The 17442-nt window shown below is 34.0% G+C and overlaps 2 protein-coding genes across 6 annotated transcripts; one reads left to right on the forward strand and one right to left on the reverse strand.

Moving 5' to 3' along the window:
• Positions 1 to 790: 790 nt before the first annotated feature.
• LOC133818414 (protein ENHANCED DOWNY MILDEW 2-like) lies at positions 791 to 10999 on the forward strand. Of its 4 annotated transcripts, none has more exons than XM_062251270.1 (19): positions 792 to 1065; positions 1619 to 2034; positions 2115 to 2211; positions 2621 to 2671; positions 2760 to 2905; positions 3111 to 3207; positions 3321 to 3419; positions 4480 to 4727; positions 4832 to 4921; positions 5016 to 5540; positions 5667 to 5814; positions 5932 to 6033; positions 7007 to 7099; positions 8106 to 8147; positions 8333 to 8443; positions 9161 to 9232; positions 9319 to 9437; positions 9509 to 9572; positions 9719 to 10998. In XM_062251270.1, the coding sequence occupies exons 1-19, from the start codon at positions 877 to 879 to the stop codon at positions 10823 to 10825; spliced, it is 3816 nt and encodes a 1271-aa protein (XP_062107254.1). In that variant the 5' UTR covers positions 792 to 876; the 3' UTR covers positions 10826 to 10998. The 4 variants fall into 4 exon arrangements, with proteins under 4 accessions (XP_062107256.1, XP_062107254.1, XP_062107255.1 ...); XM_062251271.1 differs by having other exon boundaries at positions 2763 to 2905; positions 9719 to 10997; XM_062251272.1 differs by lacking the exon at positions 8106 to 8147 and having other exon boundaries at positions 791 to 1065; positions 9719 to 10999.
• A 1457-nt stretch (positions 11000 to 12456) lies between these two features.
• Positions 12457 to 17000, reverse strand: LOC133818415 (uncharacterized). Of its 2 annotated transcripts, none has more exons than XM_062251275.1 (7): positions 15614 to 17000; positions 14579 to 14695; positions 14041 to 14219; positions 13862 to 13958; positions 13692 to 13769; positions 13463 to 13564; positions 12457 to 13027 (listed from the first exon to the last, which is right to left on the reverse strand). In XM_062251275.1, the coding sequence occupies exons 1-7, from the start codon at positions 16094 to 16096 to the stop codon at positions 12893 to 12895; spliced, it is 1191 nt and encodes a 396-aa protein (XP_062107259.1). In that variant the 5' UTR covers positions 16097 to 17000; the 3' UTR covers positions 12457 to 12892. The 2 variants fall into 2 exon arrangements, with proteins under 2 accessions (XP_062107259.1, XP_062107260.1); XM_062251276.1 differs by having other exon boundaries at positions 13862 to 13955; positions 15614 to 16998.
• Between the last annotated feature and the right edge of the window lie 442 nt (positions 17001 to 17442).

Genomic DNA, 17442 nt, shown 5'->3' on the forward strand with positions numbered 1-17442 from the left:
AGTATGTATATTAGTGCTAGAATTATGAGCAGTCTCATTGGTTTGCCATTGAGGTTTTTATTTCTAGTTGGGCATTATTTTATCTCATTATTTATTACAAATTTTTTTTAAAAAATTCTATTTATAAATATATCTATTAATTTTTTATTTAAGATTTTTTAAAAAAAATAAAACTAAAAAATTATTTTTAGAAAACATTAACCAAACAATTATTGTATTATGAAAACTGCAAAAATTATTTTCTGTTTTCATTTCTAAAAACACAATTTTTAAAAAAAAACAGAAAACAATGACAAACAACACTTAATTTTTTTTATGATGAAATTCATTGTCAATATAATTTTATTTTTCTTATAAGTAACCAAGAGAAATGCTCCAATTTAAGAATTTCAAAACTCTCATACTCACGTTAAGTTTGTATGGAAACTTTTATTACTATTATTATTTCTGTATGAATTTTCTTTTTTCTTTTCTAGTAATGAAAATTTTAATTTTGATGACTAAAGATTTGTTTTTTTTTTTTTTTGTAAGGGGATGACTGCTAAAAATATGAGTTAAAAGTATAATTACTAAAATTAAAAGTTTGGGTAAGAAATAGTAATAATAACCCTTCCTTTAGTCTGCTCGGCTTCTGTGACTGATACCGGTACGATTAAAACGCTACCCGCCTTAATCGTCGAAATAACAGTAGTTCCAGTTTTGGGAAAATGACAAAATAATAACAATATAATAATAATTGAAAAAAGTACCAAAAACGGTTAAGTTAGACTCGCGTGACTATGGTCTTTTCACTATTGCAGCTTTCCGTGCGATCATGGAGAATGCCAAGCCAAGAAGATAGACGCTCTTTCTCTCTCTCTCTCTCTCTCTCTCCATATGCGCACCTTCTTCCGACTTCTCTTTCCCAATCACAATCATGATCGCACCTACTCCCTCACCATTACTACTCACTCTCCTCCTTGTATAATACATATATATATCTTCACTCTCCGCTACCCAGACCAACAGTTCACCACCACTCCGGTGCTTTTCTGTTACATTTTTCTGAATACTTTTTTCGTCCTGGTAATATGTTCATCATCTCAACCTCTTCTTTTACTTTTCTAAGCTCTACCATTTTGTTTGGTTACAGAGAAAATGGAAATGTAATGAAACGTTTGTTGTTTTTCTCCTTCTTCTTCTTTCTACTCATTCATAAGCTTATTAAATGATTTCAGTTTCTGTACTTATTAAACGAATCGAAACTCAGAAGCCCACTGATGAAAACGATTTTGGAGATCACTGATATAGAAAATTATAAATAAGTTTCGATCCTAACGGTTCTGTGACACTATTAGGAAGGACGTCCAAGAGTTATTTTCTTGTTTTTGGTCGAGTTATTATTGTGATTTTTAGAAGCTTTTGTAATTAGTTATGTTTATTTATTTATTTATTTTACTTTTTGTTGAAGAAATTTCGACATGGTTGTAGACATGGGTATACTTAGAGGACTACTTGATCAAATATTTAACTTTTTTTTTCTTTTCTTTTCCTCGTATGATTTTAGGGGTTTTCTTTGAATAACTGTTTCATTAGTTTTCTGATTTGGGTTCTTTGTATTTCTCCGTATGCTTTCTAGTTGTCAATGGCGTCCTCAGATGAAGAGGGTGAGATTGTGCCAAACTGTGTCACAGATTACCTTTTTGTTAATGATAAGGAAGAGCTTGTTTCGTTTACTACCTTGCCACTCCTATGGAGTCCGAATGAGAGTCTGGTTCAGACAGATATAGGTGTTTTCTTGCTTGCTAGTGTTGATGACGGGCTTCAAAAAATTTACAAGAGGGTTGTGGCTTGGAGGTTTGACCTGTCATTTGTGAAACCAGAGATTTATGTGCTTTCCAAGGACAAGAATTGGATAGTGCTCCAAAAGCCAAGGAAGTGTTTTGAAAATACGATCAGGTCGATACTGGTTACCATTTATTGGCTTCATTTTCTGAAAAAGAATACTGTGGCATCGAGGAAATTTGTTTGGAACTACTTGCTTAAAGCTCTTAGGTCTGCTCTTTATATGGTTTATGTGATTTTCTATGTGCCTTTTTATTTGTTCTTATAATAATGGCCCACCGTTCTTGCAGCTCATTTGAGCTTAAGCCTTGTGAAAATGATGTGTCTGCCAACTGTATACTAATTGGTGAAGTTGTTAAAAGGGACAAAGATTTAGCCAAAATCGAGGTTAGTTGTTTACCATACATGTTTTTGTAAGAATGTCCCTTTCATCAAAAATTGAGAATGATATTAACTTGTTATTGATCCAAAGAGATTAGGTTGTACTGATTGATTAATTACGACTGTAAATATCAAGCCCAAAAGTATTTAATTAAGATGAGTATCACCATTCTGAAGAACCACCCAGGTTCATTAGTTATTTTCCTATTCTCAAAGAAAATTAAACCGTGACAGCATCATATTCCCTGGGAATACTTCTGATTTTTCTTTTCTTGGTCTTTCATTTGGTGCCGATAATGCTTGAATTGTTATCTACCCTGATCATTCTAGGTAATTGCTCTAACTTGTGTTAAAGTATTTAATACTGTTATCATAAAGAATTAACTTATAATTTCTTGTTCTGACTATGGTGCAGGATCTGCACACCTATATTGAAAAACCCAGTAAATATGGAGCTTTTCCGGAGGTTAGTTCTCGGGTAGTATTTTGGTGTTCTGTGTATTATATGCTAAAACCTTTTGACTCTATATCGGTGGTACCTTTGTTTGATTTAGCAGGATGTGCAAATAAGAAAGAAATCAAAGTTTATAGTTGATATGAATGATGATGTCATTGGTGATGATGGTGAATGTTTTGATGGAGATGGTGGATTATATGATCATGTTTGCGCAATCTGTGACAATGGTGGTCAAATACTGAGGTATCTTATCAAGTTTAATCTTACATTGTTTTATTTGTAGCATCTTCTTAGAGGAGCTTTGTTTCTTTGATTTTTGTTTAGATTCCTGAAAGTGTTCTTGTTATATTGCCTGTTTCAGCTTTTGGGCTACCAAACATCAGCCATAAATTTTCTTTTCTCCACAGTTTTTTTCTTCTTCTTAGATTTAATTGCAAGTTTCATACAGTTGTCAAGGGAGGTGCATGCGATCCTTTCACGCAACCAGAGATGCTGCTGGTGGCGAAAACTGTTCTTCTCTTGGATATAATGATGCTCAAGTTAAAGTATGTTTATTCATATGGTTTCGATCAATGCATTCGAAATGCTTTTATCTTTCACTTTTATGTCTCCAGTTTCCAATTGCTTGCACCAGTAACAATGCTTTAAACATATGCAGGCAATTCCAACCTTTTTGTGTGCAAATTGTAAGTACCAGCAGCACCAATGCTTTATTTGTGGCAACATGGGCTCCTCAGATACTTCATCCAGTGTCGAGGTATACTTTTCTCTCAATGCCCGTCTCTTAATTGCCTTAAGCATTTCTTTTTCTGGCACTAATGTGCTTGTCAAAGGAGCTACCACCTTTTATAAAGCAGGGTTAACCAAATCAGTATATCGGCAACTAAATGATGCATATTATGGCTTGGTTCGAATTACAGAAAAAAATTTAATGTGTAGGACCACAAAACATTATTGTAAGATTGCAACTTTTCCCTTTTTGCTTAGAAAGAAAATATATGATAATTAAAGAATAGGAAAACCAACTTACCCTGAAGAGAGAAGAAATCAGGAAAAAAAAGCATAACAAACAGAGTTCCTTTCTCGGAAGAAATGTTTCCACCATTTCTTATGAATCATGGGGCCACTCTGCCTTGAAAGACCAACCTCTGACTGATAAAAATTACATAGCTATCGTTAGCAACAATTCCCATTAATCTTAGTGAAGTGTCACATTCAGTTTATACTTTCATATTTTAGTGAATTCAAACATTGGAAGTTGATGTGGCATGTTATCCAACAAAATTGAAAATCAATGAAAATGAGTCTTGTTTTTAATGGATTTGGGGTGTACAGTAGTTCTGATAACTGTACATATATAAATACTGCGGAACTATATGTATTTGAATCTGTAGCAGAAAATAGAATAGCGTAATCTTTTCTAATGTATTTTCCGGTGGCACCAAATTCAGACATTCCAAAGATTTTCATAAGATGTTATAGCATCTGTACTGATTTAAACAATAGTTAGTTTAACATTTTGGGAACTTAAAAAATTGCTGAATGAAGGAAACAGAAAATTTGGCATCAATAGCTAGCTCACTAATCAATAATACTGACAGAAGTTTATTTAAATTCTTTCTTTTTTTATTATTTTCTTTTGGATATACTTTCCTGATATTTATCATTATGAGTTGTTCATTGCATACTGTTAATTAAACCATTCGACTCCTATCTCCAGTTGCTTACTGGATTTCAGTTTTTCTTTTTCACAACCACTAATAAGAAGCAATATATGTGGACTGCATCTCTAAACTTGGTTTTCTGTTGAATTTAAGGTCTTCCCTTGTATTTCTGCTACTTGTGGTCACTTCTATCATCCAGAATGTGTTGCAAAAATGCTCCAACCAGCTAATAGATACCAAACTGAAGAACTCCGTCTCAGTATTGTTGCGGGGGAATCATTTACCTGTCCTGCTCATAAATGTTTTGTTTGTCATCAAGGTGAAGATAAAAAGGTCATGGAGTTGCAGTTTGCTCTGTGTCGGCGCTGTCCAAAGGCATATCACAGGAAATGCCTACCCAGGCACTACTAAACTTAACTTTCTTTTTGTTGAGCACTAATAAATGTTAGTTTTACTTTCAGAAAGAATGAATCTGGTTATTGACTTTTTTTGTTTCACTTTTCAGGAGTATTTCTTTCGAATATAACTATGAAAAAAACATTGCACAGAGGGCTTGGGATGGTTTACTACCAAAACGGATTCTGATATATTGCATGTAAGTAAATTGGAGCTGATTTATGCAAGGTGAAATTAATTTTGGTCATATATCACATTGATATTGTATGGATTTTTCCAATTATGTTGACCAGGGATCATGAGATTTTAAGTGAACTTGCAACTCCTGCTAGAGACCATGTAAAATTTCCTGATGTTAGTGGACAACCGAAGGCATTGAATTTGGAGTTGCATTCAAGCAAAGAGAGGGCAATGCAAATGGTGTCAACCACAAGTAAGATATTTGAAACTTTTGCAACAAAAAACCCAAACATGCTGCAACGGGTGGAAAAGGGGGGTTGTAGTGCTAGTGTTGGTGATTCTACCCAAACTATCAAGAGAAGATGTGCTGGACCAGATTTTGATTCATTAAGAAAGAGAAAGAGAAATGACGAAGAAAGAAAATCTGCGAAGGAAAATATTGGATCTTCTCTTAGTGTCTTTTCAAAAGCTGAAGGCAAGTCATGCATGAAGAATAACTCATCAATTAGTTTAGAAACACACCCAGTGAAATCTAAGAGGCATACAGCTAGTGGAATTGTAAAAAATGCTACAGAAGAACATGTTACTAAAAATGCAAAGACGTCATGTCTTTCAGCTCAAGCTGAAATGGAAAAGCGGTGATTAACTTGTTCCATAGTTGCATGATTGAAAGTTTTATTTCGGAATATTTTATGCTTATTGTAAATTTTCATTTAACAATAGTGGGAGTGATACTTTCTATTCTTCTCTTCTTGGATCTACAGAATTTTGGACCTAATGAAAGAATCCACTTGTTCCTTCAATCATGAAGAGTTCATAAGAAGACAGAGACTCCTGGCTACAAATGGATTATTCTCTGAAAGCTCACTGGACATAGACATTACAATAGGAAAAGTGGAGGGTTCTGTTGAGGTAAAATTACTGACAGGAGATGAATTGTGGATACTGATGTTAAAATGGTGGTAAATCTAGAAACATATTGTTCTCCCAAACTTTTATTTTACTTTAAGACTCTTGATATACTTGCAGGCTATTCGAATAGCTTTAAAGAAGTTGGATGAAGGATGCAGTATCGAAGATGCAAAAGCTGTTTGTGAACCAGATGTTCTCAATCAAATATTTCATTGGAAGGTTCAAATAAATTGTTATTTACTATAAATTTTTGTTGCAAAAAAAAAAAGAAAAGGCCACTGAGCATTAGTTATTATTCTTCTATGGACGCTTTTATTGCATGTCTGAGTTGATACTCCTTTCTATTGTCTTTATGTTCTACCTTCATTTTTTGAATTCCATGCAAACCTTGCTAAAAATTTGTATGTGTTAAAGGAGACCAAATTAATGAATGGGAGAAGAGATGTTTGAAAATCAGATACTATAGCATTACTGTTTGTTGTTATATATGATTATACCATCTCTTGTATGTTTTAACTGACTAGTTTAATGTTTTGAGAATTTTTACTTCTTGACATTGACTTGGTAGATTTTAGTTGGTTATGATCTCAAAATTCACTGTATATTTCATTTTTGCAATTTGGGTAGCCATAGCTGTATTCTGGAGTACTATGCTAAATAATAGTTGGTTTTGAATTTGTTGTTGACTTTTTCATAGGAAATTATCAGTTTGCTAATCAATTTATTCTCTAAATTATTCGCTTTGAGTTGTGATTTATGTTTGGGTGACACAAATGATGGTATCAGCCCCTTTGAAGTATTCACATTTCGAAATTTCAAATACTTGCCGTGTCAAAATCTTAAACTCTTCTGTCCCTCAAGTCTTTAGAGAAATTGGTATCACTTTGTTGCAAAGTCTACTGATCATATTTTTAAATGTTAGAACTTCTGGACATGGATGGAGTGATATAAGTCTGTGTTGTATGTCAGCCTTAATTCATGAGTTAATATAAAATATGCATAGAAAAGATTGGGTCAAATTCATATTATTCACATGAATGAGTATGCTACGTCGTTCGAGATAAAGGTTCTTTCCCATGCATACAGATGGGAATTAGAATTGCATTGTTTATAATCAATGTTATCTTAAAAGATAAAACTTATATCAATATGGTTTGATCTGTGGAATGATTATTGTCTTGTGAATTTGCAGAGGAAGCTTGGTGTCTATCTTGCACCTTTTCTTCATGGGAAGCGTTATACATCTTATGGTCGTCATTTCACTAAAGTGGACAAGCTTAAGGAGGTAAATTGTTTCTATATGAAGCAATTTTTTTTTCTCAGCCAACATTTTTATTATGTGTACTGTTTTGTAGAATTTTTAACACAAGAAGCTGAGTAGCACTAGCAACTAGCAATTTGCTCCTATGAGAATCACAATGCTATTTATTTATTTAATTTGCAATTTTATATATGTATATATTACCAAAAATCGAAAAAAGACACACCGGTGTGTCCAAAAAAATGAGCATAACACAGCCGCTCCCTATATATTTATATCTACCTGACCATATTTTAACTAGATTAACTAGTTTCTCGTGTAAATAATCAGGAAGACTGAGAATGCTTATTCATTAAAGTTATGAAGCTGATCCTTGTATTCTCCTTTTAATACATACAAGGAAGGCAGTTCTGTTTCAAAAAAAAAAAAGTCTTGAAGTTAAACTCACACGCCCTTTAGGCATAGTAACCGTTAGTTAATAATTTCCTGTCCATGCTGGTAAAAACAAATTCCTTTTGGAAATTGGAAACTCAGAATGGTACCTTCGCTACTACGGATAATTGTTCAAATTATCAATGTCCTATTCTCACATACAAGGAAGGCAGTTTTGTTAAAAAAAATTAAAGTTTTGAAGCTAAATTCACAGACCATTTAGGCATAGTAACCATTAGTTGACAAATACCTGTCGATGCTAAAAAAAATTCTTTTGGAGATTTGGAAACTCAGAATGGTACCTCCACCACTACTGACAATTGTTCAAAAATCAATGTTCTAGATTTTATGAATGGTTAGTATTTTTGAGGAATTTGATATAACCTAATGGGTGCCTCTTAGTTCTTAGGGATTTTGCTCAGTCTGTGTTTGTTGAAGATTGTTCTTGGAACTTTTTAGGCTTATTCTACTGTTTCCATGTTCTAGGAATAGCTGAGCCTTTTTCTACTGAATTAATGTTAATATGACTGGCTATACAAGTGTTGGTAATATATATTCTTTCGATGTGAAAGCTAATAGCTTGAATACAACTCTACAGGTTGTTAACAGGCTTCATTGCTATGTGCAAAATGGAGATACAGTAAGGAGTTATTTTCAATTTGGCTGTTTTACGTCAGTAGTTTTTGCATTTTTTTTTTTTTGGGAAAATAAGAATGTACAGCTTAAAGCTAAATTTTTCGGGAATGTATACTTCGACAAATAAATGGTTCCATAACATTGTTATTATCATCTCGAAATTGACAATAAGCTTTCTTTGTTGAACAGATAGTTGACTTTTGCTGCGGTTCCAACGATTTCAGTCTGCTGATGAGAGAAAAGCTTGAAAAGACGGGAAAACAGTGCTTCTTCAAAAATTATGATCTTTTTATACCCAAGGTAGGCCTTAATTTTATTTTGGTAGTTTGCCAAATATCTATTACAATCTTTGAAGAACTAGATCATAATGCATGTGTGTGTTATCTCAAAGACAAGTATGGCTGTTTCAATTACTGCAAGCTGGGGTACTTAAAGGTGAACTGATTTTTCTAAATGCAGCTAAGATTGTTTCCTTGATAAGTTCACTGTGGAAAACTTCTCATAATTTACGTGTTGTAATCTTTTCTTGGCCTTCTCATAGAATTTCAGAGACATGAGGATGATTTTTCTGTCTCTCTCTCTCCCTTTAATAATATTAGTAAACATCCTAATACCAAGGTTAAACAAGAGAAAGTTCTCCAAATAGAAAAAAATGGCAAAAGGATAACATCAGTTCTTCGGTATGTGATAGCCAAATATTAGATACGATACTTTTTGGTATTAAACAATTTATGACAAGCGCTCAATTGGAGATATGTTTTTTTTATTAGTTAAGACTGCGACTTTTGTGTCCACATCACTAAACAATAACTCTTGCTAAACTTTGGGGTGTCTTCCATTATGTAGTTTGATAGGATTTGAATTGTGTATGAATCTGTTCTCTACTGTTTGATTTGAGTGCTAAAGCCTGAAGGGACTTTGTTGTTAGTTGCAAGTGTCTCTTCATCATATTTGGTCTTTACTCTCAGATGTAAAAGAAAAGGTTAAACTAAATACCTTTATCCTCCATTGTTGTAGAATGACTTCAGTTTTGAGAAAAGAGACTGGATGAGCATAAAGTTAGAAGAACTACCTGACAGTTCTCAGTTGGTAAGAGTTTTTTTCCCCCTTTTACCATGTACCAAATAAACTAGATGCTTGTATTTCTTATACTTCTGAACTTATTCTACAAGTAGATCATGGGGCTTAATCCTCCTTTCGGAGTAAAAGCATCTTTAGCTCACAGGTTCATTTTTAAGGCCCTGGAGTTCAGACCAAAACTCCTTATTCTAATCACCCCAAAGGAAACCAAACGGTGAGTTCTTAAAGTTAACTTCTTCTTCTCCACAATTTCTCCTTTCTCACATTCGTTTGCTGCTTTTCCAGACTTGACATTTTCTCTAACCCGTATGATTTAATTTGGGAGGATGAACAAATACTCTCAGGAAAGGTACTTTTACTATTGCATCTCTTTACTAGTAAGATACATTTCCTAGTTACCAGTTATGATTATTCAATTTTATTTTATATTATTTTTAAGAATTAATCATGATTGTGCATTTTGATTACAATGGTATTTTTTTCCCTTTTTTTCAGTCCTTTTATCTACCCGGATCTATAGACATGCACGATAAGCAGTTGGAGGATTGGAACCTGAAGGCACCACCTTTGTATCTTTGGAGTCGCCCTGACTGGACTGTTAGACACAATGAAATAGCAAGACAACATGGTCACATTGTCCAGCAACAGCTGCATATGATAGGAAACAACTTAACAAACTATCTCGAGGAAGAAGATTATGATTGTTATCAGGACTACTCCTATCTGTGTGCACCCGGTGACATCTCTTGCACATTTAATGGTGTTACGGATGTTACCTATGAAACTGAACCACAAGAAGCTGGATCAAATACTCTCAACAAAGTTGACCAAAGCTATATTCATCGTGATGACATTGATATTGGTAGCAAGAACAACCTCAACGAGATGAATTATGATGGACGAGGACAAACAGAGAGGCTGATCCAGGGAGATTTGGAAGGCTCAACACCTTCTGATGTGAGCACTGATATTGAGTTGTCTTCCCCAAGTTATTCACCAATATGCTCCAATGCACTGCATGAAGTCTTTGGATCACCAGAAGAGGAGAACAAAGAAAAGGCCTCCCAAGACAAAGAAAAAACCCTTGGACAAGATTTTCCACCTGGACTGGAAAATGAGGGATTCCAGACCAGTTATCCCATTGACACAGAAAGGAAGCGAAGTTCCCAGACCTGTTATCCCATTGACACAGAAAGAAATCAAAGTTCCCAGACCGGTCATTCCACTGTCGCAGAAAGGCGGCATAGTTTCCAGCCAGGAACCCAACTTGGTAACTACTGGTGGCCCAATATGGATATGCCGTCTCAAGGGTACACTGGCAACTTCACTTACCATTCTGGTCAGAAATTCTTTCCAGGTGGAAGACAAGTAAATGCTCAAAACAATTGGAAGAGTCAACAATACCCTCCTGTCATGCAAAGGAATCAAAATCCTTCTTCCCGTTCCAACACTGTGCGACCAAATTTTAATCCTCAGTTCCAAAACTTTGGTTCTTCGTCTTCTATCCAGTTTTCAAATTATTCCCAGACTTCCAAGGTGAGAGGAAGTGACAGCTACAGCTTGGCATACCGGCCTGAACACCCTCGTTTTAACAAAATGTAATTATCTTTCAATTGCTTTTATCTTTGTTCAGTCTATAGAAAACTGATCCACATTCGTATATGTAATTGACATGAAAAGTCAAGTATGTTACATCTTTAAACCTAAAATCTACAAAACAAAATTTCTTACAATCAAAATCTACCAATGGAGGTGAGGTGAGGTGAGTAGAGGGTTCTTTTTTGACAAAATGGTTATAGAGGTAGAAATGACATACACATATACAATAACTTCAAGATGATTTGACATGGTATTATTGATTTTATATAATTACGCAAGTGAACATATCATAACAATTAGTATTTTAGATATATTTGAGTAGTTAATACTTAAACTATTAATTTTCTTTTAATTCAAGTTAAATAATAATTTCAAAAAATAAAGAAAAGTAAAATAAAAATTGAATAAGCAATCTAATTACAAATAAAAAATTCAAATAATCAAAAGATATCTAAGTCTTTAATTTCCAAAATCATGATTTGAAATCTAAAAAAAAAAGATGAAACTAGAAGTAATGATCCGTCTTCAATCCTTCAAAATCCAATCTATGATGTTTTTCCCTCCAAAAACTTGTTTTCCAAGTTCAAAGTTTTTTCTTATGATCTCACAAAGTGAAAATATGAATTCCCCATTCAATTAGCTTTAAAAAGATAATTTAAATAGATCAACGTCGCGACACTCTTCACACTCAGCGAAAATCCCTGCCAGCTCAACAAATAAGACAAAAAAAATTCTACGTTAGGTGTCCCACCGAGTAGTCGTAGCTCACTGACATGCCATCGGAGGTCCTTTTGTGGCTGCTCTTAGTGCCTCAATTCATCCTCATTCGATCTCGCTCAAAAGCAAGCATAACTCTTTTATCTGAACTTCAAATGCAATGATTCAAAATGAAATAGAAAGTTAAGAAAGAGATCTACAACTTTGTTTTTTAAGAGTTAAGAAATATCTACAAATTTATTTTTACGAGTTAAGAAAATGATGAGATCTTAGTCAAAATCGGGTTTGAAGTTCCAAATTTGTGTAGCTACAAATAGAGATCATAAGACACTTGAGCATAACAACCTCAAACTTCTCAAAAAGCAATGCTCAATAACATCGTATGTTAGGTTTAAGAAATGATCACGTATGGCCTATTTTGTTACTGTGATTTAATAAATTAAGCTTTTGTTTGATAATCAATAATAAAAAGAATGGAGTAATCTCTTATTAATTCAAATAATTATGAGTGTGCGCTGAAAACACTCGGACGGTGACAAAAGTGTAAGCAAACATCAGAATAAATAGAAAAGAGCAATGCTAACTTATACCATGATTCTTTACCAACCTTACATAATTGGTAAAGATGACAAAAAAACCTCATAAGACACCCAATGGAATAATCATTTTTGGCCATCAATCACTCCACGATTGATGAAAGTGAGGGAGCAATTGTGATGTAGGTCAACTTTGCCTTGGGGAATTGTATAAAAGCTCTGACACTGGCAAATTAAACTAAAGTCCACCCCACCTCCACACGGTTATTCATTTCCCATTTTTTCGGTGACGTGCAAGCGACAAATTTAGTAGAGCCCCCCAAAAATAGAAGAAAATTATAGAACGTGAAGCCAATGAAAACCATTAAAAAAGGAGTCAAATGACAGAAGAATTTGGTAAAACATAAATGATAGGACAGGTGTTCTCCAACAATCTTACAATGAAAAAACGTATTCATAGGAATATAACTTTTAGTCCCATTATAATTTTACACTATATAACATTTAAAAAAGGGAAAGAAAAAAAAAATTAAAGGGCATATTAGTGGCATTAATGCAACAACAATGCCCTGATTTTCATTGTATCTTTAACCAGGTCATACGGTAATATCAAGACATATACATTTATCACCTACAAAATCCTGAAAACAACAGGCACTCACTTTCTACTTGGTTCTACATGTTCCCCACGCAGGAACAAACAGGAAAGGCACAGGTTCAAGCTCCTTCTCCGTAAATCTTTCTAGGGCAACAAAACCACCTAGAAGATGCATGCATGGTGGCGTTCTCCAATTCGATTGCATTGCTACAGCACATGCTATTTGTCCTCCAATTTTAACGAATTAAGCCGTCTCAATCTTTGGTCGAGCTCTGCCATCACAGCTGGTTCTTGTATTTTCCTTTGCTTAGATATAGTGTTGGTTGTCATTGAACCTATCTTATCAAAGGCCACCTGCAAGGATATAAATGTTTCGACTTTACATGTCAATAAATCACAATGATGAAAAGAACATCAGCAATTCAAGTTTCTGAATGGATTGTGAAGCTTTCAGTCATTGTGCAAATTGGGGTGGGCAGACACCAAATAAGAACAAATCATTTAACCCTGAGTTTCAAATGTGGGAATATTTCATCTGCATGATAGTAACTAATTTAAGTTCTGTTGACAGCAATTTTCACCGTGCTTCAGAAAAATCTTCACTAATCAGTAATGTTATCCCTCACAAAATAAATGTCTACTTTTGATACAATGAAAGCCAACCAAAAAGATTTCATATTCATATTTATGTAAATTGTCCCATTAATCAAATTTGTTTCCATATGATTAGGAAGAGAAAGCACTGCAATTACGATAAAAAATATGAACATATAAGAATGTTATTATTACCGTCAACAGCTCATCAGGGTCAAAGAGGTGATGAGTAGTTTTCTGTAAAATGTTGATTACATCGCCTACATGATGAGTTACAAGCAACTCATCTTCCTTCATCTGCAAATTCAGATCACAATGTCAGCTAAGTGATGACATTATTTTTCTAGATCAACAGTCAATGGATCTTATCAATAGTTCTTTTGATGAAATGAATCAAAAATCCAAAGGCTCAAGCTTTTGCTACCTTAAATATAGCCAATGCAACATGAAACAGCACCTTTGCCCCCTCATAGAAAAGGACATCCCACACTCGTAGAGTTGTCTGCAATAATCACAAAGCACCATAAAAGAAGTGTAAGTCACAAAAAACAACATTAAATTTTCAGAAAGAGAAGTACTCAACGTTAATCTAACCTCTGAAGGCAAACTTTTAGAAAATAGACATAGAAACCATTCAGTGGCAACAAGGGAAACATCAAAGTCCAGTGCTTCAAGATGAGTGGCTATCCTGCTTTTATTTTCCAGGATTTCAGAGACGCCAGCAAGAAGATAAATTACATAAAAAAAATGAAGCCAAGTTATTAAAAGATTACCTAGGGCACTTTTTTGCAAGTAAATCTTTGAAGACCCTTTGTTCAACATGGCATCCTGATAAATTAGTAGTATAACAGTCATTAACCAAGACATTCTCCAATAGGACAGCAAGCATCCAAAATGCATCTTCTTCTGTTTTCATTACGAGCAACAGTAATGCTGCAACATAATTTAAACCCTGCGACAAGAATAGTCTAAGTCAAAAATAGTAATTCCGAAAGAAAAATATTCTACCATTTAAAAAAGATAAAAAGAACTATAAAATTAACAATCACATTACTTCTCAAGCGCCAGTAAAAATCTAAAGAAAATTTAATATGCTTCGGAAGATCCAATCTGAAGGGTCAAAGGGAACCAAATATATTGGAAGCAGAAAAGCAAACAATACAGATTCAATACATAAATAAGTACCAAGACTATTTTTAAGCTGCATAATACAAAATAGATGAAATTTTTTACAAGGTTTATTCATGTTTCTGATAATTCAATGACTATGGACGAAAAAGGTTATGTTAAAAAATGAGAGAGAAAATCAACCTGACAATAGCCTACATCAGAGTCACGGAAAGAATATCCAACAAGAACACGTCGAAGGGCAGCATGGCCCTCTGGAGTATCCAACCAAGGGTGACCTGGAAAGGTCCGTGGAAGGTCCTGCATACGCGATTCAAAACTAAATGAAAATTTGCAGAAATTTGAAAGTGAAATGAGAATCTGTAGAACAAATATGCATTTCCAAAGTACTGAGACATTCACTAAGCAGTAAAATAGACAAAGCAATTGCAAGTTTCAACCTTAATCCTTAATAACAAACCATATAACGAACAAGTTTTCATTCATAGCATTGACATGAATCAGACATTTATCGAACAAAATAGCAGTACTTATAATACGATCAGCAGAAGCTTCACTAATCAAATCCACATTGTGGTAACACTAATAACAAAGGCGCATTTATGTGAACTGCTGCTACCAGATCATGACGACAAGCAAAGCTGCGAGAATATTTCAATTACATCATCTTAAGAATCTTTCTGAACGACTTCAAACAAGTAATAGTCATAATTAATAAATTTGATAATATTAACATCTTACTTTTGATTTTTAACAAAAAAATAAAAAAAATTCATGATCGGGTATTGTGCCTGAACGTGTCACATGATTCCATCTCCTTGTCTAAAAGTTTATAATTTTCGTGAATCTACTTAATTTTACGGTCAGATGACTCGTACAGCATTAAAATATTCAATGCAAGAAAAGTTTATCTTTGATTGGTTCTACGAATAAACATACAGTAAAATAGCTCAGACCAGAGAAGTTAAAAGAGAGAGAGAGAGAGAAATCCCAAAGCCACCCTTTTAGAAAAACGAAACAAAAAAAATCAACTTTTGCAAATGGAGGCAATAAGCAACATGGTGCAAACTATAAATCTGCCCAGGATCTCAAGATAAAAAAGGTAGCTCCAAAAAGATATTTTTCTAAAAAAGTTAGATGCATATATAATCGAATAAATTCACTCAATGTGGCAAAGTCATCATAAATTAAAGCAAGAGGGTCGAAAGGGGAACTAACATGATCAATCTGCCGAGTTGCGGGTGTGACCTTTCCTTCAACAGCCTTTAAGAGATCATTGTAATAGCTCTCAGGCACGGTGGACTTCTTCTTGGCAGCTCCAGATAAAGAAAACCACACCTTAGGCCTAAGCAGTGGTGGGATTCCCTTCCTAATAAGCCTCTTCAAGGTAATAGCGTTGGCAAGAGTCGAAAACTTCAGAGAAGATTTTAAGGCAATCCCTTCAGATATGGAAGGCTCCAAATACCAATTTGCACCTTTATTGGCTTCCAATGCCCACCAAACCCGACCCTGTTTCCTCACCTTCTCTCTCACCTCATTCAACACATTAACATCATCCACATTCCCTTCTACTGTAAACATATAAAGGTCTTGGAACTTCACAGTGAGATTAGCCCTCCTAGCATGGATGCTGGGCCTCAGAATTGGTATCTGGGATTGAAATTCTAAAGCTAGGTCTCTTTTGCTTTGAGTCCCATACATTTTGGCTTCTGGGTTGTTGTGATAGATCAAGAGAGATAAAGGAAAAGACGAATAGAAAGAGAGAGAAAGAAAGATAGAAGCTTGAGGGGTCAGATTCCCTTGTCAAGCAAGAAAAAACCACCAGCTAAATACCATGGAAATAGTCTTATATTAAACTCTAAGAAACTTAAGTTTGAATGAAGAAAACCAAAGAATAAGCTTCAAAGATTTTGTTTTCAAAGGGTACCTCAAAAGTCCATGAATGAAGAGTTGTAGACACAACATATCACCAAAATCTCACATTCCGATGGCCATGATTGGGTCTTCCTCCAAAAATAAAACTTGAAATTGTGTTTAAAAAATATATATATATAAATATATATATATATATACTCCACCGGAAAAGGGGAAAAATGTATATTTTTCCTTTCTCCTTTTTCAAGTGGGCTCTCAAGTGAAAATTCAAAACAAAGAAGATGAATGTTACAAAATTAAAAAAAAAAAAAAAGGAAGAACCCAGATAAAGGAATGAAGAGGAAGGCAAAACCCAGATAAAGGAATCAAGAGGAAGGCAAAACCCAGAAATAGATCAATGCAATTAGAAAGAGAAAGTGGTTAGTGAAATGGGGTTTTTGATTGAAGAAAGTGATAAGATATTGTCTAATTTAGGCAGCAAATGAAATGGAAATGGATGAAGAAAAAGAAAAGGGGTTACAAAGATCAAGGAAGTCCGGATTTGGAGGATAATTTAAGCAAAGGCCGGATAGCATGTAAAAATAGAAATAGGATGATCTGATTCTGAAGTGGTCTCCTTTTCTTGGCTGTAGAACAAAGAAAATCTTGGAGAGAGAAAGAGAAGGAAGAGGTCCAAAATGCAAAAAAGAAAATTTTAATATAGTGGGATTTTAATATAGTGGGTCTTTTTTATTCAATTTCTTTCTATAAATACATTTTTTGGAACGTTATAAATATATAGACAGAGGAAACTGAGTGGATATTATGGATAGACGTTGATCATGTCTTAGAGAGAGAAAAAGAAAAGGATGAGAGATGAGGGATGAGAGATGAGAGAGTTAGGTAGGTTTACAATTTCAATTGATGGTAAAGCTTAGAAAAGTGATGTCTTTGCATGATTATTTATTATTGATGAATGTCATTGAAAGGGGAAAAATTACACTCCGTTTATGTGAAATTAACTTTAATAATATTGATATTTTTAGCTGGTATCAAATTATTTTTAATTTGAAAAATATTATTTTGGTCATGTGTTTTGGCCGAATAAGTTTTGGGCTCTGTATTTTGTTAAAGTATATTTTAGATTTTATGTTTTACAAAATCTATTAAAATAGTATTCTGAACTCAATTCA

The sequence above is a fragment of the Humulus lupulus genome, chromosome 2 (assembly GCF_963169125.1).
Source record: "Humulus lupulus chromosome 2, drHumLupu1.1, whole genome shotgun sequence".
In the NCBI taxonomy this organism is placed as follows: Eukaryota; Viridiplantae; Streptophyta; class Magnoliopsida; order Rosales; family Cannabaceae; genus Humulus; species Humulus lupulus.